The sequence below is a fragment of a genome, unplaced genomic scaffold, assembly GCF_019419815.1.
Source record: "Pyrus x bretschneideri cultivar Hongxiangsu unplaced genomic scaffold, Pyrus_bretschneideri_v1 Contig41, whole genome shotgun sequence".
Classification (NCBI taxonomy): Eukaryota; Viridiplantae; Streptophyta; class Magnoliopsida; order Rosales; family Rosaceae; genus Pyrus; species Pyrus x bretschneideri.
Genome location: NW_025999735.1, coordinates 931,399 through 957,432, shown reverse-complemented (window position 1 = coordinate 957,432; position 26,034 = coordinate 931,399). Strand labels below are relative to the sequence as shown.

Here is a 26,034-nt window from a genome sequence, read left to right as displayed (position 1 = left end):
CTGAAATGTGCCTTTACGGGGCCTTAGGTGTAGGCCTTAAGGCTCGCAATCAAAACTAAGTGTTAGACGCGCCGCTGCTATCTCAGTATAGCAGATGTAGAACAAGTGTGTTTTAAGTCGATTACTTGCGCGCCAAGTTACTTGGACTTCTTGTTATCAAAGGATTGTCGTGGATGGGTTAAATCCACATTGAGTTCTTTTTCTTACCTTGTGACTAAGGACTTTTAGTTCATAGTTTTGTATGTTCAAACGAAGGGAGTTCAGAGCATTTTAAGTCATTTACTTGGTTCTTGATTGATTTTAATGATAACATATCCATTAAACTAACCAAATCCAACTGCAAATGAGATCTTAATATAGGAAAACTGATGGAAATAATTTGAATACACATTGGAGAATGCATTAAGTAATAGATCCACCAATTCAGAAAACAAACAAAGAGCTTCGGGCAAAATTTCACCTTGTCTGTCAAGGTTGAACTTTTTGTAGTCAATTCTCCTTGTATTTACAAGGTTTGTATGCTAAAAATGGATGGATAGTATACAAGTTTACGCAAGGAAATCAATACTACACCACTAAAGGAGGTAGCAGAGCATTTAAACTAGATAAAAGATGTCTTATGTAGGGAATTATCCTAAAAAGGATTAGGATTGGAGCTAATTACAGCTTTAAGATGCAAATATGGCTTGAGAGCAGAGTTTGTATGTTTGTTTGTTTGATTGGTTGAGTGTCCTTGTCTCTAGGGTCTTTCCTCCTTTTATAGGCAAATTTGCCTGATTGCTGTAACCTTTATCCTTACTCGAAAGCATTTGGAGGGTAATGAGTCATCAACTTTTTACTAGAACTGCCATTAGAAAGTGCTTTTTGGCTGATAATATGTTAGTCTCCATCTCTTGTTACTTCAATGGTAAGCACGTGGCTTGTATTTGGCAGGGAAGACTTCAATTTGCCTCTAGGCTCGATGCTAGGCTTCGGGCAAGTCCTCTTTTAATTGACATCCTTGGGCTTTCTTTCATTTAAATAAAATGTTCAAATATTAACCCAAACACTATTCATTTCATTTGAATAGTGTTTTGGGATGAATTTTGAGTTATTTACAAAATTACCACCGCATGTTCAGATTAAAAGTTATGATTTATTTACGAAATTACCACCGCTTTTGCACAGTAAAAGGCCGCCCTCGCGTCAGTCATCGTGGATTGCTCTGTTCCGTCCGTTTCCATTCCCTGTTCTTTTCCTTTCTTCTCCCCCACTCTCTCTGTAACCATCCATCAAATCCCTCATCCCTCCCTTTTCTCACTCTGTAATTTCCCTCAAATGCCTCACCGATTCTCTTTTAGCCATTCTCAGTCTCGCCAGCCGGCCCAGCCGTGAGGCGTTGGAGGTCGATGAGGCGATTGATATGGAGTCGCAGACCATCAAGCAGATGTTGGAGTTTTTGTTTGCTTGCGTCACCGTCACCGTCACCGTCACCGTCACGGGGGGCTTTGAGTTTTCTTTAAGTGGTTGCAGAGGGTTCGGGTAATCAAGTAGATGAGACAAATGGCAAAACACGAAGAACTCCCAATCCCAATTCACAACACCCTCGACGCCGTCTACGGCGACTCCTCCCATCTCGACGAGGCCCAGCTCCGATTCCACCGGCTGAAGTCCAAGTTCCAGCAGGTCGGTCACCCTCCCCAACTCTTCTCTCGCTCTTCAGGTGGGTCCCTCTTTCTCTCTCTCGTGGATTTTTTTTGTGCACCTGTTTGAATTTGTGATCGGACGGTGAATTCAGGGAGAGTAAACTTGATCGGAGAGCACATAGACTACGAGGGCTACTCAGTGCTGCCGATGGCCATACGACAGGACCCCATTGTCGCAATCCGGAAGCACGACGACGGAGATGCCGAGAAAGTTCTCAGAATCGCCAACGTCAACGACAAGTACTAAATTTGTACTTATCCGGCCGACCCGACCCAGGTACCAAATTATTTGACTTGATCATCCCCGTTGATATCGGTGTACAATTTTAGTCAAAGTTTTTGACTTTTAACTTTTTCTGGTGGTTGAAGGAAATTGACTTGAAGAATCACAAATAGGGGCACTATGTCATTTTTGGGTAAGACATAAAGATCCATGCTTTGATCTGTGTGTTTGGATAAATTTAGTTTTTTTTTCCTTTTTCTTTTGTTTGACGATGAAAACATTTGGATGGTCAAACGTTAAAACTATCAATTTCTGAATGTACGGCAGAAAGTGATGGTTTATGTTGTTGTTCAGGTACAAATGTTTTTACGAATTTGCCAAATCGAAGGGAGAAGATGTTGGACCAGTACTATTTAAATTCTGTTGGAGTTTGGGTTGCTGATATATCGGTATTCACTTGACTTAAATCTTTTTCCTGGTTACTCCTTTTTATGTTCTTTTGAAACTCCAATTGTTGTTTTTGAGACTGAGACCTGTGAGTCGTTATAATGCTGCTCTGCTCTTTCTGTCTCAGCTTACTAAGCCATATGCAGTGGAGGAAAGCCAGTTGCCTCACGGAGAGTGGATTCTCCAAATCATCTTTTCACTATCATCTCTCTCAGTCATGACTCATGACTTAGGTACTACATAATAGGTTTTTGTGCATCTGTTTATTTGTAATTGTCCAAATAGCAATGTAACTGTTGAATAGGTTTTTGTGTATCTTTGCTGCGCCGTATGAATTAGCTTGAGGTTACTTGACAGTGACGGTGAATTTACCTTGAGGTTCTGTAGTACCTTACAAGTAAACCTCTCTCAGTCATGATTTATAATGTGATTTTTTTTTTCCTTCCAACTGTTTCTTGATATAATCCTTTAGGTAAAGCATGTTATGATGTTTCCAATTTGATAAATAACGTTAAGTCATAATGAATTCAACCATTGTATGATTTGTATTTATTTAGGATTCATAGATGTAGGAGAAGATACATAGGAACTTAAAAAATCTAGAACAACGAAAAACTATGCATATATTGTATAGCTGTGTAGCTTTGTTCTAATAGGCAGCTACATCCAGCAGGGATCAAGCAAGCGTTTCACTTGCCAGGAGTGATTGTCACCATCTTTATGACATAAGTCATTTCTCTAAGAAGCATCCTTTCCCTTGTGAAAGTCAATTCCAGAGGAAGAACTGTTCTGATGTTGACGACTTAAATTAACAAGCCTGTGCTGTTGACATTTTCCCGTGTCAAATATAGAAGTCATCAAACGTTTCTCAGGATCAATGCCACTTGGTAAGTGAGTTACAATTTATATTTCCATTGACATTGGGTTAGTTCATTTACTTTCAGTTGTATTCTTAAATTCTTATTGTACTGAATGCATGAAGGTGAGAGTGCTCGATTGCGACCAAATTTGGGTGACAACCGCCAAACTCTAATACTAATTTTTTCCTCTTTTCTATACCCTTTCTGTTGTGAACCATGCAAATTAAGTGTCTTTGGAGATACTGTTTGTATTTTCTCGGAATTTCAGTATAGGGTTGATGATTTTTGTATTATTAAACTCGGTCGTCGCTTCTTTTCCATCGTTGCTGTCATTTTTTTTCTTATCTCAAATCAAAATTGTATTTGCTTATTTTGTTTTTGAAGTTCAAATGAGGCCATCGGTTTTGTCAATGTTATTCTGACTAGGTGGAATGTGTAGAAATTTAACAAGAGTGAGTAAATTGGCTAATTCAAATAATGTAAGTGACGGTCATCATAAAGTTCAGTAGCAAATTGACAAAGAAGTATTTTGAATTGATTAACCCTCTACTTAGAGATGCATTAACAAACATCTGCATGCACATGCATTTAGGTTGAAGCAAACTATGTTATCACATGATTGAAATCATCTATTTACATCAATAAACTTTTCATAGCACATGATTGATATGGGTATATAGACCCAACATCTTTAGCTATATGTTATATTTTGACATAAAAATTGAATGTATCAGTTTTAAATCTTTCAACCATGTTATTCAACTGATGCCATAAAATGCCATATTTTTTAAACTCTGTGGAAAGGAATTTACATGCAACGTGATCAAAATGACTCCATAAATTGCTTATAAAATATCTTTTCAAATACATAAGCAAAAAGAGAGATGGCTTGTCACCACGTCTTTACTTTTTGCTATTATAAAAGCTATGAATTGCTAATGGGTTTACCTTTTCTTTTTTTTTGGAGTTTTCAGAATTTTGGGTCGTTGGAGGAAGAATTTGGTTGCTTGACATTTTGAGGTATATAATTTGCTATGCTTTTGTTTTAATTTCTTCAGTTAGATGGTAAGCTTTTGTTTCTATTGGGTTTTTGAAAGTTTAGGGATGTTGCTGAATCATGATAATATTATGCAAATAGAGGTTAAGTCACTTTGATAATTGATGGTTATGAAAAGTTAATATAATGAATTGATGTTTTGGTTGGTCTAGAGTAGTGGTTCACCCAAGACACTCATGGTAATAAGTGGATATGCTATTGCATAAAGATAGAAAATTATATGAACGTTCAGATAGTTGCTTTATTCAATATGATTGCCCTTCATTTTCAAGTTTTTAGAAGTGAAAAAAAAAAAAAAAACTACATTGACCAAGAAAAAGAATTTGTAAAACTTTAATTGTTTGAAACCGATAAGTACATTAATTTATATTCTTATTTGAGCAATGGAGTTCTCAACAAAGTGATTCTTGACAAGGATCTTAGAAATATGATCAGTTTATCAAGAGCTTCATAGAGAGCTCTTTTGTTTCTGTTTGCAAGATGATTGCATTATTAAATAAACTGCATATAATTTGGTTTGGGTTAGATCTATATGTTGGTTTAGAATGTAGACAGTTTTGATTACAGTGCTTGGAGAAATTGACACTATCCAACTTTCCTTAGGATAAGTTCATACCCCTTCAGGCAAGTACTTAAGTTAATTAAACTAATTAGGGGAGTATGAAGTTGAGTTTGTATTTCTGTTTCTTTAGTTCTTGCCATGATAATCTATTATTTTACTTTTTCACTCTATTTTACAGATTTGTTCGAAATCTTGCAGGAAGAAAGAATGAGGCTGTTGAAGCACAAAACTAAAGTTTACTTTTATGCTCCTAGGCTGGATCACCAGGTGAAATTTTCATTTCAAGATGTATATATATGTTCGCAACTTTTTTATACTTAGGACAGAAATTTGAGTTTTAGCATTACAACTAAATGTCCATAGACACATGATACGAATTGGGCACGCACGAATGTCAAATTTAAAATGGCATGAGTTACGGTTCACTTATACAGTTGAATGTTCTCTTTGGGCACGCACAATTTTTCTTAAACTTGGTTTGGTTTTCTACTTTTGTTTAGAGATGGAGTGACAGAGTCACAGTTCGACCGATTCTTAAACGATGAATTGAGCCAGATCTTTGAGTTCTCTCTTCGTCAAGTTAAATTTTCTTTCTAATTCTTGTAAGGTCGAAGTGGAAGCTATCGGCCATGTTCACCATAAGCTATATCTTTCATTGCTTTTCGATTAAGCCCGCTGATTCACCTGAAATTTCACCTGAAATTCCCAAAATCATAGGCAGCGCTTCAACTTCCTTAGATTCTCCTCCAGTTCCAAGTAAATTTACTATTCCTCAAATTTTTAGGCCAATTTTCAGTCCTTCTGTTTTTGGATTAGGGAGTTTTTACCTCCTTATTTGTGCTAATTTGTAATCTCTTGGTAGATCTTTACCTCTATTTTTACTTCCTCTCTTGATTTTTTTTTTCTGGCTGTGTTTTTTATGAAATGTTCATGGTAAATAAGTTTCACTCCTGAAAGCTTATTAGTATTCGCTTTGTGGCAATATAATTTGTATCAAAAATTTGTTCTTTGTGCTAAAAAATTCAAGGATGTCCTTGATTTAATGCGTTTTCTTTGTTTGCTATCTGGGTTTTATGTGATTGTTTATTTTTGGCTATGGAGTAGTGTAGTTTAAGTTTGCATATCAAAAAGGCGATGTTTTAATCTTTCTTAATAGTTCCCATTTGCATTTGTGTTGAGGGAGGTGACATTGCAGGAAGAGAATGTTGTATATGAAAGGGCAATATCGTGTGAAAACAAAATACAAGAGAAAATTCAAGAGCAGATTTGCTGAAGAGGAAGCTAATGGTGAGACTTGAGTATATCGTATTTTGTTAATGGAGACCAACACTCTTTCCGAAAATTTATGATTTTTGTTATCAGGAGATGGAAGAGAATGAAAGGAATTTGAGATATGAACTCGAAAATGCACGAACCGCATTGGATGCCAGTTGATCTGGTCAATCAGATGAATCCATTGCTGATCCGAAGACGACAGTTGGAACCGAAAATGACGTAGAAGCTTTAAAGAAGGCTATACTTGAAAAATTAGAGGAGAGGAAAAAAGAACTGGTCGGTTTCATTTTTGCTTTCAATCTTACAGTTGTTTCGTCTTCGTTCATTGCAAATGTGTTTGTATTTTGAATTTATTTTATCCCGATTACTGAAAAGATGATGTGATCTCTTAGAGTTCAATGGAAGCACTCGAATCGATTGTGCGAATTTTATGATAAATTATGCAGTTTTGGGTTTGAATCTTTGTTTGGTGAATGGAGATTGATTTCTCTGTTTCTTCGTTGCCGATTGAGGTGCTCCCATGGCTTCATCGGAGAAGGCTGTGCATGCTGCTGGTATGCTTGCTGTCGTTTCTCACACTGTTAATTGTTTTTTTATTTTTGTTGATTTGATCAAGTGTACAAGCATATCTTTTCTGTGTTTATTATTTCTTTGGTGTTTAATTTTATTTGAATTTCTTAATTTGTTCAAAGGATGCTTTAGTTAGTAGCCACTTTCTATGTTTTTTTATTAACTGCTAAAATAGGTGTTTGCCCTACTGGACATATATTTTGCCATCTTAACTACAAGGGCAAAATATATGTGAACTGCATGTTGCTTCTGTTTCTTTTGTTTCTTACGGAAACAAAACATTTTTGGTGACCACGTCTTTGTGATCAAGAATATTCAGTTTCATTCTACCAATTGTACAATGTTTTTACATGTCAGCTCAGTTGAACGTATATAAAAGCCAAGTGAAACCTACGTTTGGCTCAATGAGAAACAAGCCATACTTGAAGATTGTTATGTTCGGCTTGAAAAGCTTGTATTTTTTCACAAGTCTACGAAAACCAGTTTGTATCAAGAAGTTTGCTTGGAATGAAAGATTATGTTCAAGCTTCAGTTCCCATTAGTTTAATGGTACTTCTCTTCTCAATACTAGAAAAAGTGTGAGAGGTTTTAAGACGAATCCAAATTATCTGTTTTCCCTTTTTTTTATCTAACTAATAGTGTTCACTAACCTTAAATTGTCCCTCTAATGTACCAATCAATAATTCCACAAATTCATCATGAGTGTACTGCTGACTATCAGCTAAAATGGTTGCAGGTAATTGTTGACATAATCATTGCTGCATGAAAATATGCAAAGGGAATAAATCAATAAATTGACTACTTATATAGGATAGTTATATAAGCAATTGTTTGAACTACTCTAATTACACGAAAAGAAAATTTAAACTCAAATGCAAGGAAATTAGTCACTCAACCCATGTCTACGGGGAAAATGAGTTTTTTCATCTAAATTAAGATTTCATTTGTCGTACCAATTCCAATGAAGTTGATGGCTTCACTGCAGAGCTTGGTTGCAGCCTCTGCCCCAATCTTAGCTTTGATGGCTTCCTTTGTCTTGCTGAAATTTTGTATTTGACCATCAAACGACATTATCTGAATCAATCACGAAGAAAAATAACAAAATAATTTAAAATCATAGAGCATTTACTCCTGCACCTGAAGTTGTTGGTTCAACAATGTGATCATAAACATAAGAGGGATTAATACTTTTGAAAGAAATGTGATCACAAAATATAGTCCAGTGTCATGGAGTATTCCTGCTCCAGCAGATGCATAATTAACCCCTTTAAGCAATGCATCATCATTCTGTGCCAAGGATAGATAAGGTGGTGGTGATGGAATCCCAAGCTTTTTGGCTACAAAAATCATATAAAAATTCAGTAAGTTCCTGAAGATACAAAGGAAAACAAAAATATCGATGTCAGATGAGTAGTATAAGAAGTAAGGATACTACATATTATGTCGCCAATGGTTCTTCCATTAGTGAACCTCCCAGTAGCTCGACCACCGGCATAATCGACACCATACCATGGATAATTTGACTTTGCAAGAGAATACGACGGATAGTTGTTGTTCCCTACTTCTGTCAAGGAGTCACCGAAGACGAAGGTCACGGTAGACACTGCCGATGAAGCGACGGCAATTATGGTTGTGAAAATGGTGGTAGCTAAAGCCATCCACATTGTCACTTCCATCTTTGAATCTCTCTCACATGGGAAATGAGTGGCAGTTAGTCAGACAAGAATTTATAACAAATTGATCATGAAAATTTTGATGATGTCTAAATCCCAAAGTTTGGACAAATTAGGTGATTGATTAATTATATAATCTTGAGAAGTTGGCCAACTCAGCTGCCTTAAATCAGCACAGTTTGATATGTTACTTGTTAGGTGGTTATTGCTTCAGAGTGTAAAGATTACAAAATTTTGAAATTAACAAAAAGCATACAGAATGGTGTCAAAATTCACTTGTTCTGCTCTGAGTTCTCTTATCTGTCTGCCTACTTTGGGTTAGTTGGATGCCTGCTAAACTTAACAACCTTTACAACGCCGTAATTACCACATAGTACCAGAGTCCTGTAGTAGGGTTTCGGTTCAAATCTCGCAAATGGCGAGTTCGAAACCAATATATTCCCTCACCCCTTTAGTGTAACATATTGTTCTGTCAAAAACAATGCTGTAACTGGTAATTAGTTCCCCACCATCAAACGTTGTTCAAAATCATCCCTAACGTGCGGTCACTTGTTAATTTTGCCTTTCCAAATTATATTTGAAATTGTCACGCTGAGAAACTGCTCCAAGTATGCAGTAAAAAACTACGTGAATTTGAAGAAGTTTTATTACATAAAATGGAGAATATTTGCAAGTGGCGGATTGCCCTGGTGGTTAGGGCCTTCGTCTTCACAACCAACTGTAACCAGTTAAAAACAATACATATCAAAGGAACCATCAAGTTCTTGCACAGCAAAACAAAATTCACGTAGCATATATAGAACGTCTAGAGGGCTACTTTCTGCCCTTCTTGTTTTTGCCTCTCTTGTTCTTGTTCTTTGTCTTCCCCTTGTTTCCGGTACATTGGGAACCAGACGCAGCATCAGCCAACAGATCTGACTCGTTGCGTATGCGATTCTCCTCGCCAATATTGTGAGTGTCCATGGTCTCACTCGGTAGAGAAGCTGCATCAGTTTGCTGAGACTTTGGAGACTTGTTGGATTCGCAATTTCCCTCATCTATAGTGTGACTTTCCTCGGCATCGCATGGCTTATCTAATGCAGCACCAGTCTTCCCCTCCTCAGAATTGGTTGCACAAAGCACACGACTGGAAGATCCAGCTTCCGAAACTTTTAGGACGGGTGGTTTAGGAAACAAACTTCTAAATATGTCATCCCTAGACTGGTTGGCCATCATGTCAACAAAGACAGCATCTGAACACAACAACCCCGAATTGGTCCCAAAACTTGCTATTACCAAAGTATTACCGACCTTCTTAAGAGCTGCTGCGAGCACATTCACATCTAACCTAACAGATTTGCCGCTCCTCCTGCTTTTGAGGGCATCATAAAACTCTGACGGCAGCTGTTCAGTGATATAGTTCCTCCCCAGCAAATCATGGAGTAAATCTAGACCGATACCAAAATTCACATAAACCAAGCATAACACAACGACCAATCTCACCATAAGTAGTGAATAGTAGTTCTTCCAATCTTTGATGGACTTTTTAATCCATTCAACCATATCCCCCTTATTGAAAATGCAATCCCGAGCCACATCAATCACAAAACGAAGAATGCCATCCAAAGATGGTCGAACATCAGCCCCCGTCAAACTTAAGCTGGTATCTTCCCCTTGGTATATAAGCCACTCGATAAAACATGAACTTGTAGTGATAGCATAACCCCGAATGCAAGTTGCCCACATCAGAAGGCGCTCTAGAAGGTATAGAAAGCAACCTGGTGTTACGTAATCCTTCACAGCCCTCCAGTTCACATTATAAGTTCCAGCTAAAGCTTCATGGAACCTCAGCATTACAGACACCTCTTTTGGTTCTTGACTGGTGTTTCCACGTTCAATATTCCCACAGAGATTCTCGATGAACGCCTGCCATGGCAGGTTGCAGTTGAGTTTTCTCACAAGCTTCTCATACAGTTCATTATTAAGCTTACCAGTCCCGAGAATGACCATTACAAGCTTCCCAATTTGCCCCCAAGATAGCTCATTCTTCGATCTGGTAAACTCCTGAATTACTTGTTTCAGCACATTCTTTGAAGCATCAGTTCGTCGTAGAGAAATCAAATTCTCCCTCAATGAATTCCTCCAATCCAAAGGAAATACGAGAGGAACAATACTTTCGATTGAAAATGTTACACATTTGTGCAATCTCTCAGCATCATGATTCCTCAAGGTCAAACATTTTGATTGCAAAAGATATACTGAGACCTCACAGATATAGGTAACACACCTGCTTCGACAGAACACTGACTCAGCATTCTTGATGGGAAACTTGTAGAGCTTTTCGAGCTTGTCCAAAACCTTCATGCCAACAGAGAGCAATTCTGAACTCCAATGATTCCTGGCGGCTGAAGCAAGCTGGTGAGCATCAACGGAGACCAATTTCCCTTGATTTCTAAAATATCTTTTGTTCAAACCACGAACCCAATCAGCATCAGGAATCAGCAAAACATAGACTGGACTCAGATTATGATACATTCTCCGAACTCCTAAGTAATTCAAACAAAACTCTCCATAACTTCTGTATTCACTAACTTCCTGGGTTTCAAGGCATCTGAGATATTCAAATATGTGAGCAATTTTATCCTTCCAAAAATTCCAGAAGTAAATCAACGAGTCCATGGAAACTTGATTTTCAGATATTCCGTTTGCTGAACACTTTATCAGATCATCAACCAACATTTCTTCCCACACATACTTATCCGCGCTTGAAGAAAGATGAGCATCCAGTATTTTTTGAGAAGATAAAATTTCACCTCCAACACTACTGTGTCTCTGGCAGGCATCCATGTGATTTTTCAACACAAACAAGTTACTCTGCTCATTTAACAAAACTTCAACCTCAGTGCAAACAAACTCATAAAAGCTTTCGGTCTCGTTCTTAGCACATGACTTGGCTTTTGATAAAAGCTCCTCCTTCTGTGAAAACTGCTTTACGGGCGACCAAAGAGAGTTGGCAAGCACATAGAATAGAATATGCAATGATGCCTCTCTGAAATTGCCAGCCTTTTCAAGGAAATCAGCTTCGAGTATAATATCACCTTTTAGTTTTGCGATTTCTGCTGCCTCAAGATAGTTTCCAAATCCTTCTTCCAACAAAAGAAGCTCATCAAGACTAGCGTGCTCCTTCAAAAAGTGTCGCATTGAAATTATAGAATGAAAAGCTCTAACAAAATTCATCATGGATCTGTTATCTTTCAACTTGTAATAGTGAAGTGCACAGTTCTCGAGAAATGCCTGCTCAATTTCATCCATTCCTTCTCCCCTTCGAGCCACAGCAGATTCCTTTATTGGATGCTGCTTCCAATACTTGATGTATTTCAGACCCATTTCAAATAGCTTTCCTTTGGCACAAACAGTGAGACACTCGGAGAAAAAATTGCCCTTAGCATACACATCCGCAGCATCTTGATAGCATCCTGCTAGAGAAAAACATTCCCCAGCTCTTTCCAAATCACCACATTTATCCAAATAAATCCTAGCTGCATCAGTAAAAGATATACTATGAGAAATTAACTTTATCAACTAGATTTAAGTCGGAGCAATAAATACGAAGATTCATGTCCAACAAATAATAAACCAAATTGTATCAGAGTGCTATCGCAATTTCACTATAATATAAATGCTGGAAAGCTAAACCAACAGTTGTTAAAGAATCATACCTGCTCTTTCATACTCTCCCAAATCAGAAAAACATCTAGCTGCGGAATCTGCCTTGCCTATAGCATCAAATATCTCAGCAGCTTCCTTAAGAATGGTATTGGCCTCAGCAGGATTTGAAGTCCGCATTCGATCAGCGATAGCTTTAAGGCCAGCAGCTTTGGACCTCCTTTCCCAATAAGTATCACCAGCTCTTTCAAAGCACATTGTGGCCATTTCGTAGTTATGTTCATGATAGAGCTGCAAGAAAACAAAGATAAAGGATTTCGTAAATATTACTGAAAATAACAGTGTTACATCATAAATAAATTATTTTAGCAGTGGGGAATCTAACGATGAGGATGACGAATAACAAATCAAATAAATTCAGGAGTACTATTACATGTCTACTACAATTCTTTATTCCTCTTGACTATTATAGAGTAAATAATGCAAACCTTAATGCCTCGTGATTTCCACTCCTCAGGACTACTAGCAACTTGCATTGCCTGCGCAAGGGAATCGTCCAGTTGTCTAACCTGTACAAGACATTTCTTCTTCCAGTAGTCAAACATGGGCTTGGAGAGCTCTTCTACATTCTCGCAAAACCATAATCTTTGTCTCGTCCGAGTAACAGCAACATATAATTGCTTCAGTTCAGAGCATAAGATGTTGTGTTTAGCTTCATTGAAACTTGGAAATCGTTGAGGCAATGTTGAGTCAAGTAAATCTTGCTCCTTCATGTAATCATATATCACCCTCCATTGATTTTTAAGTGGCGATGATCCAAAAAAGTTGTACAAGAGTACATCCTGCAGACAAGACATAAACGATACGAATCAAAAGCAAATACAAATTAAAAAAAAAATCCAATGCACTGAAAATATCATAATTGATAAAAGCCCCTTGCTATGTTAAGCGTAGCCGCAAAAGATTTCGCAAGGGAAATATAAAAACGAGAGAGATTAGAAGCGCTATCAATCACCTGGAATTCAAGCCCCTTGCATTCCACTATGGTCAGGACAAGAGCCTGCTTCCCAACGATTTTTAAAATTTCTTTTTGAGCACCAACATCGCGGACCAAAATAACTTGCTCTGCTCCGAAGCCAACTATGTTAGAATTATCGATTCCACTATTTCCAAAAATTCTGATGATTGCATTTTCATCTTCTCCGGATTCAAGCAGTACTGGAGCTTCCCCATATATCAGACTTGTTTCAGGTTTTAAAATATCGACAGATAGAGGGAAAAAACGATAAAGTAGTTCGACAATGCTCTGTGATAATTTCAGAACGCCGGCATGCGTACGGAAGTTTTGAGTCAAGTGAAATATTTCTGAGATTTGCCCCTTTTCATTTCTTTCCTGATGCTTATTGCCTCTTGATTCCAATACAAACTTCTTGTAGAATAGATGTCGTATATCTTGGAACCTAAAATCAATTCCCCTGGCAATGGTCTGTGCCGTATCACCAGAAAAAACAAAACCCTCTTCGACATTGTTGCACATATGCTTAAACAGAGCAATTTGGCTCATGGTGAGATCTTGAACTTCATCAATATAGACAAAATCCATTTGATCACCCACAAATTTTTCGTGCCTGATCCGACGGTGTAGATCTATGACAAAATCAGCCAAATCAAATTCACGATTTTCCAGCTTCATTTTTTCATAAGCCTGAAATATATCATATATTACTTCTCTCTTTTGCTTGCTTAAATTGGAAACCCTGCCCTCTGACAGCTGAACATAATCCTCCCTGCCGAGTCTGCCATCACCTGCTTCTATGGCTCCTAAACCACCTTTAATATGAGATATAATCTCCGTAAAGACTCTTGAAGCATCAAGCTGCTTTGTTAACTGCATATTAAAATGGGGCCAGTAAGATGAACTGAACCTCTCATAATTAACCTCTTTTGTTCTGATGAAGGTCTGCAATGCAACTGATCTTGAGCTTCTCGATTGACCGTGAGTGAGTGTTGTTGCATCGAGGAATCTTTCAAAGTATGAGTTAGTCAGTGTTCCATCAAGCATCATCAAGAACTTATGAAATGTTATTACAAGAGGATAAGCATCGGGAGGAATATCCTGAAATGAATCCTTGATATCCTTGAATTGAAATTCCTCCTCATCAAAATCAGCCATATCAATCAAAATTTTCTTGGTCGAATCACTTCCACCACTTGCAAATCTGTAGACATACAAAAGTTAGTAACTTAAGGTGGCTGATGTGATGTTTGAAATTTACAAAACATTTCAAGTAACGAATCAAGAACAAGAAAGAAATTTTTGTTTGAGAGAAAGAAATCAAGATTCCAAATAAACCAAAGCAGAAATTTCTTCCGAACATTGTATATGCGACCCATAGAGTAAACCATGAATAATGAATTAATGATGCTTCAAGAATCAGGAATAATGAGGTCACATGATTGACTTGTAAATTTATGATGATCTACAAACACGAGATGCAGTATAACTTTTTTTTGTTGAATACTACACGCACCTTTTCAAGTGTAGAACATGTTGTTTTATGGCAAAACATAGCTTAGGACTCACGGTAACAAAAAGCTGGTGTAGAGTTCTCCCCTGAGTAGCCGAAGAACTCGGCTCAACCATGCTATTTGAACTACTACCGCATCCTTTCTCTGCCAAATGGTGACATTGTTCATTTTGAAATAATTTCATGGTTAAAACTGTTGTCTTCCCTGTTCCTGACCGTCCAACTATAAAGGTACTTTTATGATAAAGGATAATCTCCATTTCCTGGTCAGTTACTTCAAATGGAAGATCCAACTCTTTACCCTCACGATTAGACAGCAAGTGATTCACTACACCAGATGACAAGGCATAAAACTTCATGAGCAACAAACTCTCGCTGACCTGTGAATTCTCAACGTAACTTCTACCATCAGAAGCATCACCAACAAAATCACTATCGGTTTCAGTGGCACTAACATCTTTAAACCGAGGCACATCCAAAGAGGGTGGCCAGCACTTCGGAACTTCCAAGTCACTGGTCACAAATGACAAAGAAAATTAAAAATTACTTCAGAAGTTCAAAAGATTTAGAAAAGTTTGTACCTTCCATAAAGAAAGCAATCATAATTAACAATTCAGGCACGTTAAGCCAAAAAATAAAAAATAAAAAAATATAAAAATATAAAAACTAGAATGCAGAAGAACGTACCCCTCAAGACATTTCTCATTGCAGCGATTGATAAAATCATCTGTATATCTCTTGAAAATATTAACCAAACGATTTACCAATTTTGGGATGTCCTCCAGAGGCAATATGTTCCAAACCTTTAATACTTGAATGTGTTTCAACTCCTTTGCAATGTCAATTGTGCAAACAATATATAGACCTCCAACTTTATATTGCCTCAAGATTGATGATGAGCCAGAAATAGTCTGGACATTTTTCTTTTTAGGTCTCCATCCACCGGAAAGCTTCAGTAGAAGATTTAGCACGGACTTCTTCAACTGAATTGACTTAAGTTTTCTGAACGACTTGAGAAAATTATCACTGAAAAGTACCTGAAGATAATAGATTGGGGGAAGAGGAACATAAAAATGAACATAGAAAATATTTAAGAAACCAGAAAGTCCAATATGAGAAAACATAATTTCGACTATAGAGATTTCAAGAAAATACACGAGGGAAAACTAGAAAGTAACTCAATCTTAAATAAAAGCCCAGAGCTTTACCTTCCATCTAGAACTTCGGAAAAGTAAGCTGTCAGCATTAAGCAAATCATCAAACTGGTCTAACTCTTTCTTCGCCTCTAATATGGCCTTGGCCATATCCTTGTCTTCATCAGCATTAAAGAAACACCGCCGAATCTTGGCATCAAGGGTCAAATCCTCCCAAACAGATTCGCTACCACAAAGAGTTCTTTCATTTCCCAAAATCCAAAGGCAGTGCCTGAATTCATCAGACGAGCAGTAGTTATTTTCACCCTTACCAACAAGTAAAAACGATGCAAAAGTGTACAAGTTTACATAGAACCATACCGAGCCCTAGTAAGAGCAACGTTAACTCTTTGTGGATTCGATATAAAACCGAGTGAGTGATGTTGATTGGATCGCACAGTGGACATGATAATTATGTCCTCTTCCCCACCCTGGAACCCATCAACTGTCTTCACCTTCACTTTAAAGCCATCAAGCTTATCGTACTTCTCTCCAAGTTTGTCCTGAAGTGCACCTACTTGAGCTGCATAAGGAGATATTACACCGATACTGAGCTTCTCTTTTGAGACATCCCATTCTGTATACAAAGAGAAATAAAAAAGAAAACTTTCAGTTTTATCCAAACTAAGAAGTATTTAGCCATTACAAAAAATAATAATAATAATAAATAAGAACAAATAAATATTACAAGCATATAATAGAAACAATTTGGAACATGAGCATGGCACCCTGGCTAGACATACTTTTGTACAAATTCCGCAGTATTCTCAAAACAATTGCAACCTCTACCATATTCTTTAGACTATGTCCATCCTCGTCCTTCTCCTCTCTTCCATCAATTACATTAATAAAAGAATAAGGACCGAACATTGACCCTGGAAGAACGTGTTTCTCATGGCTTCTCCTTTTAACATTAGGAGCATCCAGGATCTGGTTATGGTAGAAACTTGAATTTGGGAAGGAACTTATTGACGGATGCATTCTGTATTGCATGTTTAGAAGGTGTTTAGAGCGACCCATTGAGCTCAACCTCTCAAACAAGCTTCTTCCAAAACCAGCTTCATAGGACACCTAAAGTAGAAAGAATATGTCAGAAAGAAAAATTGCAATCAGAGAAATGATTAAATAAATATAACCAAGTAAGCATCAACATACATTGCTTTTCACCATAGCTGGTAACTGACATTCATCACCAACAAGAACGGCATGCTTCACACCTGGAAGTTGCAGTGGTATCGTTGACTCGCACTCTTTCAATTGCGCAGCCTCATCGATAACAACAATGGTCAGTGGCTCGATTTCCACTCTATGCAGTTTAAACGAACTGGATGCAGTGCAAAATATTAAGGAAGCTCTTTGAAAACAGAACTCCATTACAGATTTTTCGTTCCTAACATCTGGAAGGTCAAGTCCTCTAATCGAATTCTGAAGAGTACGTAATACTGAAAGGCACTTTCGTCTCTTCATGTACAGATGAAATGTGTCGCCTACTGGCTCTGGCACATCTTCAACTTCTGAACGAGAAAAAAGCTCTTCCAATGCTTCAGAGTCAACATTACCATGCAACAATAGTAGTCCAAAGGAATCAACTAACCCTAAAAGCGAAATCATGTCTTGGAAATTATGTGCCGAAATGTAATCTTGGCTTATATGGGTACAGAAGGTAGAAATACAACATTTTAAGGATAATGCAATAGGAACAAATCTCTCTCTGAAAAATTCAAGAAACGATTTGCACTTCCCCTTGCTAACTTCGGTCTCACTTCCGCAACCTTTCCTTACCAATTCACCACCACCGTTTTGTTTTTTCTCTTTGGCTAACTCATTTTCCAAGAAAATATGGTAATCCGAAACACAATCCTCAAGAAGCCCAATCATGGAAGACGAGCAACTACTCCAACCTGTCACCGGCCCCAGGCATTCGAAAAGACTTTCGACACGGTGATCCAAATATATATCTTCAATATCAGAACCAACTTTGAGTCCCTCTTTATTCCCAAATAAAAGAATTTTTCCCAGAGGACAAAACAAAACATTGGACTCTGCTTCAGTCACCATCTCCACAAGATGAGAAGCTACTTCAGTTACTGCAACATTTGTTGGGGCACAAACAAGAGTCCTACAATTCATCCTTAACAGGGTCAATAGCAGAGTAGCGGTGGATTTAGTTTTCCCTGTCCCAGGTGGACCCCATATAAGTTGCAAAGTAGACGTGGAATCACAAAACAGCATTTCAAGACAGGCCAAAACTGCCCCAGTTTGCGACTCATTCAATCCAGAAGATGAACACTCAAATAACAGCTTATCCCGAATGTCAGCATTCATTTCATACGAGGGAAGACAGTTTTCCTGAGCCTGTTACCAAGCATAACATATATAATCAACCACAACAATAAATGACAGTGTTGAAATATAGTAACAGAAATTATTCGATCAAACTCAATGGAATAGTTAGATGGGAGAAAGAAAGAGACTGGAATCCAGAGTACACAATTGGAGTAGTACACATATACACACGACAGAAACTTTGATCAAAAGATAAAAATGAAAGAAAATCATCACGCTTGTATCAAAATTATTAGAGTACCATACATAGCGTAAACTAACGAAACAGGTAATTCGCTGCGTATTTTGTATAGTGTGTACATTACATCTTGCATCATGTATTGTCCACATGCCATGAATAGGTCCCATTTCAGTGAATGCAATGCACAAAACTTAAGGTCTTACCACAGAATGAGTGCACAAAACATCCTTGATAATCTTCAGATTTCCGAACATGTGCAATGCTGCCCATATTCTGCCATTAGTGATCAAATTCACAAGGAAAACAACAAATAGTGATGCCGGAGTGCTCTTGTTATCGTTGACTTGAAACCTTTTTGATGCCTTGACTCTAAACTCTTTTATTTCAGTCTCTATTATCTCATCATTAAATTCATCTTCTCTCTTATTTTCTGAGATTTTATTTTCTGTGATGTTAGTGACCGATACAAAAGTCCATGACCTCCCTACCCTTTGTAAATCAGAAACAGTTTCCGGTTTCGCATCTGCTAAGACTAAAAGATCCCCAGGCAAAGTTTTGTATGGTTCCTTTCCACGTTCGCTGAACCTGTTTCGCCACTCACCAACCTTTATATTATATATCCATGTTTCGTCGAACTTGGACTTGGATTCATTAAAAGCAACTACTTCAGCAACTGGTGCTCTGTCAATAGTTTCCATACTCGACTGCACCTGTGCACGAGTTTCCTCTAATAAAGGAAATGAATAGGACCCAAAATAATGACGAGCTGAATCGAATGATTCAGGAATCTTCTCCACCTAGAAAAGTAAAAGTACAGACAAGTTAGTTGATAAATCTATAGGTGATGACATTGCATAAAGAAATCATAGAAGCTCAAATATATTGCATTCACAGACGTACGTTGAAAGCGAGTTCTCTAGCCACAACATATATCTTTACTTAACCAACTCTAATGGTTGAGTATAACTAGCTTAAGACTGCATATTACAAGTAAACTTATAGGATAAATTAGGTTCTCATCCCTCATTTTTCATTCTCATTAATTAAAACCTTTCTTTTTCATTTTTGATCAAGGTCCCTTGACTAATCTCCATGTCATGGTTTTACTAAAATTATTTACAAGTCATCATTTGTCAATTTTAAAATGAAAAACTTATTAATCATTTCCAAATATATCTTTTTAGTATTTTTTTTCTTTTTTCATATGTTTCTCTTTATAATTTTTACCTTTTTTAAAATTTGTACCAATATTCTTTTTAGTTTTAATTTGTACCCATAATTTTGAATTTTGATATGTACCCATATTTTTTATTTAATTTGTACCCATATTTTTTTTGTGAATGTACCCATTCTGATTATATGTATTTATGGTATGTTTAAAATATGTTACTAGTTATTTCTTAAAATATATCAATAGTTACATGGGTGCATTATCTTTTTCTAGAACTATGTGAAGCATAATATTACTCTATTATTGATTTTTAAGGAATTGTTAAATTGTAAAAATATTATTTAAATTTTATAATTTGTGGGATATTGAATTCATAAATGTAGGAGTTAAATCTATATTGGCTAAATAGCCAAAATGGTTCCTGAGATATGCATAACACATCACTTTGGTCCCTGAGATTGAAAATCAATAGAAATGATCCTTGAGATTATCCATCATCCATCATTTTGGTCCTTCCATTAAAAACTCTTTTGGCAATTTTCAAAGCTTCGTAACTCAGTCGTTTCTTAACCAAATTTGATCCATAATATATCAAAATGAAGATAGGAAAGTGTAGAACAAGATTATATCTATTTTTAAGCCCAATGGTTGCCGGAGATAGCGGGAAAATAGCCTCAAAATTGACTGTTTCGTGAAAAAACTGGAAAACTCGTCGGAAACTGGGTAAATTTAAACGTTCATAACTTCTTCAATACTCAACGAAATCAAGTGATTCAAACGAAAATCATACTTCTCGACGAGACAAAGAGAATGGTAACTTTCTTGATAGCTAACTCGCCATGGTTTGGCTGGAAAATGGCTTGAAAGTGGCTAATTGGAAAATGGTTAGCCAATTTCGAGCCTTTTTCTGATCAAACTACGGTGACTTAGCCGTCGAGAAAGATACCATTCTCTTCGTCTCATCGAGAAGTATGATTTTCGTTTTTGAAGCACTTGATTTTGTTGAGTATTGAAGAAGTTATGAACGTTCAAGTTTACCCAGTTTTCAGCGAGTTTTCCAGTTTTTCTGCGAACCAGTCAACTTTGAGCCTATTTTCCGACCATCTTCGGCAACCATTGGGCTCCCAAATAGGTATAATCTTATTCTACATTTTCCTATCTTCATTTTGATATATTATGGGTTGAATTTGGTTAAGAAACGATTAAGTTACGAAGTTTTGAAAATTGCCTAAAGAGTTTTTAACGAAATGACCAAAATGATGGATAGTGGACAATCTCAGCGACAATTTCTATTGATTTTCAATCTTAGGGACCAAAATGATGTGTTATGCATATCTCAGGGACCATTTTGGCTATTTAGTCATTAAATAATGCTAGGGACCTTGATCAAATTATTTAAACAAATAAAGTTTAATTCTAACAATTAGGTTGATTAGGGAATGAAACCAAAGTAACCCAAACTTATATGATAATAGAGGCTAAAGAAATACACACACACACAGATATTAAGGGAAGTGAGAACCGAATGCGGGAGGTGCATGGTGAATGCTTTTAACCAATTAAGCTACAAAATTCTTGTATAGATGTGGATTTATTAGAAAACTGAGATGGGCTTTCCCTGTCTGAGTCAAGGCCAATAAATAAAAAACTACTACCTTGAAAAAGAAATCCGGGCTTCAAAGATTTAAAACCAAATATCAAGGTAGTATAAAAGATTTTAAAATAGTTTACAAATTCAAGGGTTTTCAATCGAGATTTTAAATAAATCCATCGAAGTTTAGGGTATTTAATCAAAAATTTAAAGGAAAACTCCATATAAATCTAGATATATTTAATTATGATTTTAAAGCAATTATTAAAACTTTATGGGTATTCAATTAGGAATTGATTTTGAGCAGTGCTATTCACACATCATTTTTACTCCTCATACACTTTTGTTAAATTTTGTCCATTGAATTTCTTCAATTCATTTGATTCGACGGTCAGTAACTATGAGGATGTGTGATAGATAAAAATGAGTGTGTGGATCTTGATTTGAAAGTATTTTAAAAAGTTAAGAATTTTGATAGATTTAGAAGAATTTTATAGTGTATTTTAGGCTTTAGGAAATCAAACCTCTTTCTCTAAGATTTTGAATGAGTTCAGAGTCTGTGAAACTCCATTAAAACTCTAGCAAAACTTCACTGATTTATAACTCTTTTTAGGGTCTTAAAACTCCATCAACCTTCAGAATCTCAATTGAATACACCTACTAAAATTTTTATTTTTGACGTCTTAATATCTAAGCAGTCCCGAAATTACAAAACAAAACAAAAGCTGCAGTAACAATCTCATCCAAATTTGAAGAAAAAACAAGATAAAGCTAAAAAAATGAGAATTTATTAGTAAAAGTGAAGGCAAAAACCTGGTTTTTGTACAGATTGTCATTGAAAATGTCTTCAAGTGACCAAGAAAACACAGTATCCATGAAACGGTCGGAAGCAGACATTGTCTCACTCACTCATTCTCTTCCAAAACCTACTTCAACAGAGAGAAAAGTATGAAATGATAAGTTTCAGAAAAAGAGAAAAAGGAAGTAAGACTGCCATGTACACTACAAGAAAGAGATGGAAATTATATGGTAACGCACAAAAGTATTCCCTTTTAACCGGAAAAACAAGAGAAATTCGTTTTCACTGTTCACAGTTTGCTTACAGGGGAAGTTCTTCGAAGAATCGGTGACCATATTCACCTTTAATAAAAAATAACACTAAAGCAAAAGTATTCCCTTTTCTTTTATAAAAATTATGGAGTTGTGAAATGTGATGTAAATGCTATACTGTTGTGAAATATGAAAATTATATGGTAACGCACAAAAGTATTCCCTTTTAACCAGAAAAACAAAAGAAATTTGTTTTCACTGTTCACAGTTTGCTTACAGGGGAAGTTCTTTGAAGAATCGGTGACCATATTCACCTTTAATAAAAAGTAACACTAAAGCAAAAGTAAAAAGCAAAAGTATTCCCTTTTCTTTTATATAAAAATTATGGAGTTGTTGTGAAATGTGATATAAATGTTATACTGTTGTGAAATATGAAAACTACATGGTAACACACAAAAGTATACCCTTTTAACCCGAAAAAACAAAAAAATAAAGAGATTCGTATTTACTGTTCACAGAATCACAGTTTAGCTTACAGGGGACGCGGGGAAGTTCTTTGAAGACTCGCTGACCATAGTGACCTTTAAGGGTGCGTTTGTTGCACCGAATTATCTCGGACTAGATTAGCTTTAGGAATTAAGCTGGACTGGCTTAGATTAATACCAAAACTGGTATACTCAGATCCCAGGTCAAGATTAGAGACAGAAGACGCGTTTGATATGGCTGTGCAGGGAATTCTTGAGAGAACAGAAAACAAGAAGGTGATTAGAGAGGGGAAAAATCCTAGTATTGGTTTTGCAGATGAGGATAACACTAAGGTTGGGAAGGCTACAGAACAACCGACTTGATTAAGGGCTGGTTTACTATTGTTGTGCTTTGAAAAAAAGCTGTTTCTGCTGTGCTGTGAAAATAAGCAACTGTAAAATAAAGCAGCAGAGTGCTTGGTAAACTTTTTTGTAAAAGTGCTTTTGAAAAAAGAAAAAAAAAACAGTATTATAGTATTTAGTAAACTTTTATGTAAAATAGATATTAAAAAAACCGGTTTTTCAAAGCTGGGTTTTGCAGCTTCCTTTTTTTTGTTTTTTTCACCCAAAACTGTGAAAAAAAATTGAAACTGAATGTTTACTAAACATAAAAATAACTCCCAATTTTTTTATATACTAACTTTTTCAGAATCATCTCAGTATCAAACCAAATCTAAATATAGCCGGTGCTTTGTAATTATATTCACAAATATGAGTGGTTCGATTTATGGTCGGGAAGGCTCCCACTGTTCCATGACTTGAAGGGGCATGCAGACCCACTGACCATCATTTGATGGAGAAATTTTTCCGGATTCCCAGATTCCCGGCACTCCACGTACTATATGTACTAGCCAATAAAAATAAAACACGTGGATACTCTGTTGTGTAATTAAATTATATTCTGCAAAATTTTAAAGGTGGTGGGCCCGACAAAAATGAAAATTCTCTATTAAACTTCCTCTCTGATTCTCATCCTTCGCTCCAATGACGTTCCATACCATCCAAAATCCTAGAGAGACATAAACGTAGTACTGGAGTTTAGGAACAATTGTTAGTGGTTTTGTTTAAGATTGAAAACTAACTAATTCTTAAATCCACCAAGGTTTAGCCAAGAACTTCTCGAATTCAAATCAAGATTTATTTTGTGGATCTGAATGATGCTTTTATATAAACACAAGAGACAAGAAAGAAAAATGAGAGAAAATCAATGAAACTAAAATCGGAGAAATTAAAAGGGAATACTCATATTCTTGAACAATCAATTCATCGGCCACCATGCATTTACCTTCTCAATCCACAGCCTTTCATGAATTGGGAAATTTTTTAAAAACCCCAGAATAGAAAACCCGGAATACCCATAGGAGAATAAAAAATTACACCAAAAAAGCCACAGAGGATTGAATAATTCAAATGTTTAACGGAGTTTTTTTTTTTTTTTTTTTTTTTTTTTTTTTTTGTTTCTGGGCCCATTGTTTCAGAATTTTTAGGAAGCAATTAAATTTCAAAACAGAATAGCTACGTGTTCTATTTTTAATGGGTTGGTACATATACGATGTGGAGTGCCGGAATTTGGGAAAAAATTCTCCTTTTGATGGGCATTATGTCAAGATTCACCTGGGTAGGATTTCTTTTTTTTGTTTTCGAACAAATTATATTATTTATACTAAAGAGGACGAGGATATGTTTAGTCTTATAATAGACTAACAATAATATGATCCAAATTCACTTTTGATGAAAATCCAACCTAAGAAGTGCAAAAAGTTGAGTGGAGAGAATATCATGAATTTGGGGCATTACATGATGATGGCTAAAAAACCCCACAAGGCAAAATGAAGTGCAAAAACTTGGAGGCCCAAACTAGAGAGTTGCTACGTACCCGTGGGGGGTTAGGGTGCTCATTAAGAAATAGTGATATTATTAATGTTCAATAGGCAGTGTTCAGTTTAAGAAATAATCAGTGTTCAGTTTTAAAAATAGTCATTGTTCAGTTTAAAAAATAGTCAGTGTTCAGTATAAGAAACAGTTAGTATTAGTGTTCAGCATAAGAAACAGTCAATATTTAATTTAAGAATAACCAGTGTTTAGTTTTATAAATAGTCGATGTTCGATTTTAGAAATAGTCAGTGCTAAAATAGTGATAATACTAGTGTTCAGTTTAAGAAATAGTCAGTATTCAGTTCTAGAAATAATCAGTTTTCAGTTTAAGAAATAGTGATAGTATCAGTGTTTAGTTTAAGAAACAACCAGTGTTTAGTTTAAGAAATAGTGATAGTACTAGTGTTCAGTTCTACAAATAGTGATATACATGTGTTTAGTTCTAGAAATAGTTAATTTTCAGTTTAAGAAATAGTAGTACTAGTGTTCAGTTTAAGAAATAGTAAGTGTTCGATTCTAGAAATAGTCAGTGTCAAGTTTAAAAAATAGTGATACTACTCATGTGTTCTAAAAATAGTCAATGTTCAATTCTAGAAATAATCAATGTTCAATTCTAGAAATAATCAATGTTCAATTCTAGAAATAATCAATGTCCAATTCTAAAAATAATCAATGTTCAATTATAGAAATAATCAGTGTTTAGTTCTAAAAATAATCAGTGATCAGTTTAAGAAATAGTTATAGTACTCATGTTCAATTCTACAAATAGTAAGTACTCAGTTCTAGAAATAATCAGTGTTTAATTATAGAAATAATCAGTTTTCAATTCTAAAAGTATTCACTATTCAGTTCTAGAAATAATGGTAGCATTCAATTGGAAGATTTTAGATTTTGGAGACTTTGTTTTGGGCTACAACAGATTTTATGTAACTTAGTAAAGAGCCAAATTTTATGTAATCAAATCTGCGCAATTCAATTTTGTTTTGGGCCACAACAGATTTTATTTTAAAATGTTCCCAAATTTTCATTCACAGTAAAGTTTCCACGCCATTCAGTTACAGAATGAATATGCAAAGCATGCAACTTGCCTTATTTGCATAACTTGCACAATTACAGCATATCGTAAAGTTAATTTGATAGTCAGTTACACTAGCATAAGGGCCAAACAGTGTAGAAATAATATGTAACTTAGTAAAGAGCCAAATTTTAAAAGACAAGGACGAGAATGTTACTAAACTAGAGAGGTACAATGTGTAATGAGCCCATATTCGTAAGAAACGATAAAGTGGTATTCTATTAATCAACACAAGCAAATATTGAGGTTTTAAATGAGTACATTGGTCTAGTGATTAAGAAATTGATCTGAAGTAAATTTGCACAATCAAACAAATTATGGTAAACTCTTATGCGGCTACCACAAGCACAAACACCACCAGTACAAATTTGTCACAAAAAAGATAGACGCAACAAACTTTTACCGATGACCACACCAATTATTGCTGCAGAGAAAAACCACATAAAGTCATCGCAGATAAGTTAGATCACATCAAATCATTGTTCGAACACAAGACCACATAA

At 36.0% G+C, this 26,034-nt stretch overlaps 1 protein-coding gene, 1 long non-coding RNA gene and 1 pseudogene across 6 annotated transcripts; 1 reads left to right on the top strand and 2 right to left on the bottom strand.

Moving 5' to 3' along the window:
• Positions 1-1,108: 1,108 nt before the first annotated feature.
• Positions 1,109-6,568, top strand: LOC125469288. Of its 5 annotated transcripts, none has more exons than XR_007251633.1 (11): positions 1,109-1,702; positions 1,778-1,962; positions 2,055-2,101; positions 2,263-2,357; positions 2,483-2,588; positions 3,026-3,242; positions 3,338-3,367; positions 4,190-4,235; positions 5,033-5,101; positions 6,030-6,121; positions 6,197-6,568. It is a non-coding gene; the product is annotated as an uncharacterized LOC125469288 (long non-coding RNA). The 5 variants fall into 5 exon arrangements; XR_007251632.1 differs by having other exon boundaries at positions 1,111-1,702; positions 3,029-3,242; positions 6,014-6,121; XR_007251635.1 differs by having other exon boundaries at positions 1,111-1,702; positions 3,029-3,242; positions 4,183-4,235.
• A 743-nt stretch (positions 6,569-7,311) lies between these two features.
• On the bottom strand, positions 7,312-8,355 carry LOC125469232 (annotated as a pseudogene).
• An 810-nt stretch (positions 8,356-9,165) lies between these two features.
• Positions 9,166-22,104, bottom strand: LOC103956820. The gene is made up of 12 exons (XM_018649768.2): positions 21,821-22,104; positions 18,449-19,042; positions 16,874-18,073; positions 16,462-16,789; positions 16,040-16,295; positions 15,734-15,950; positions 15,213-15,562; positions 14,529-15,038; positions 13,013-14,216; positions 12,486-12,839; positions 12,051-12,288; positions 9,166-11,870 (listed from the first exon to the last, which is right to left on the bottom strand). The coding sequence occupies exons 1-12, from the start codon at positions 21,902-21,904 to the stop codon at positions 9,166-9,168; spliced, it is 8,040 nt and encodes a 2,679-aa protein (XP_018505284.2). The 5' UTR covers positions 21,905-22,104.
• Between the last annotated feature and the right edge of the window lie 3,930 nt (positions 22,105-26,034).

Coding starts and splice junctions, on each gene's coding strand:
- LOC103956820 (XM_018649768.2), bottom strand. CDS start 21,904: ATGTCTGCTTCCGACCGTTTCATGGATACTGTGTTTTCTTGGTCACTT. Junction 18,074..18,448: donor TTTTGTGCACTCATTCTGTG/GTAAGACCTTAA, acceptor GCTTGGTAACAG/GCTCAGGAAAACTGTCTTCC. Junction 16,790..16,873: donor CAGCTATGGTGAAAAGCAAT/GTATGTTGATGC, acceptor TTTCTACTTTAG/GTGTCCTATGAAGCTGGTTT.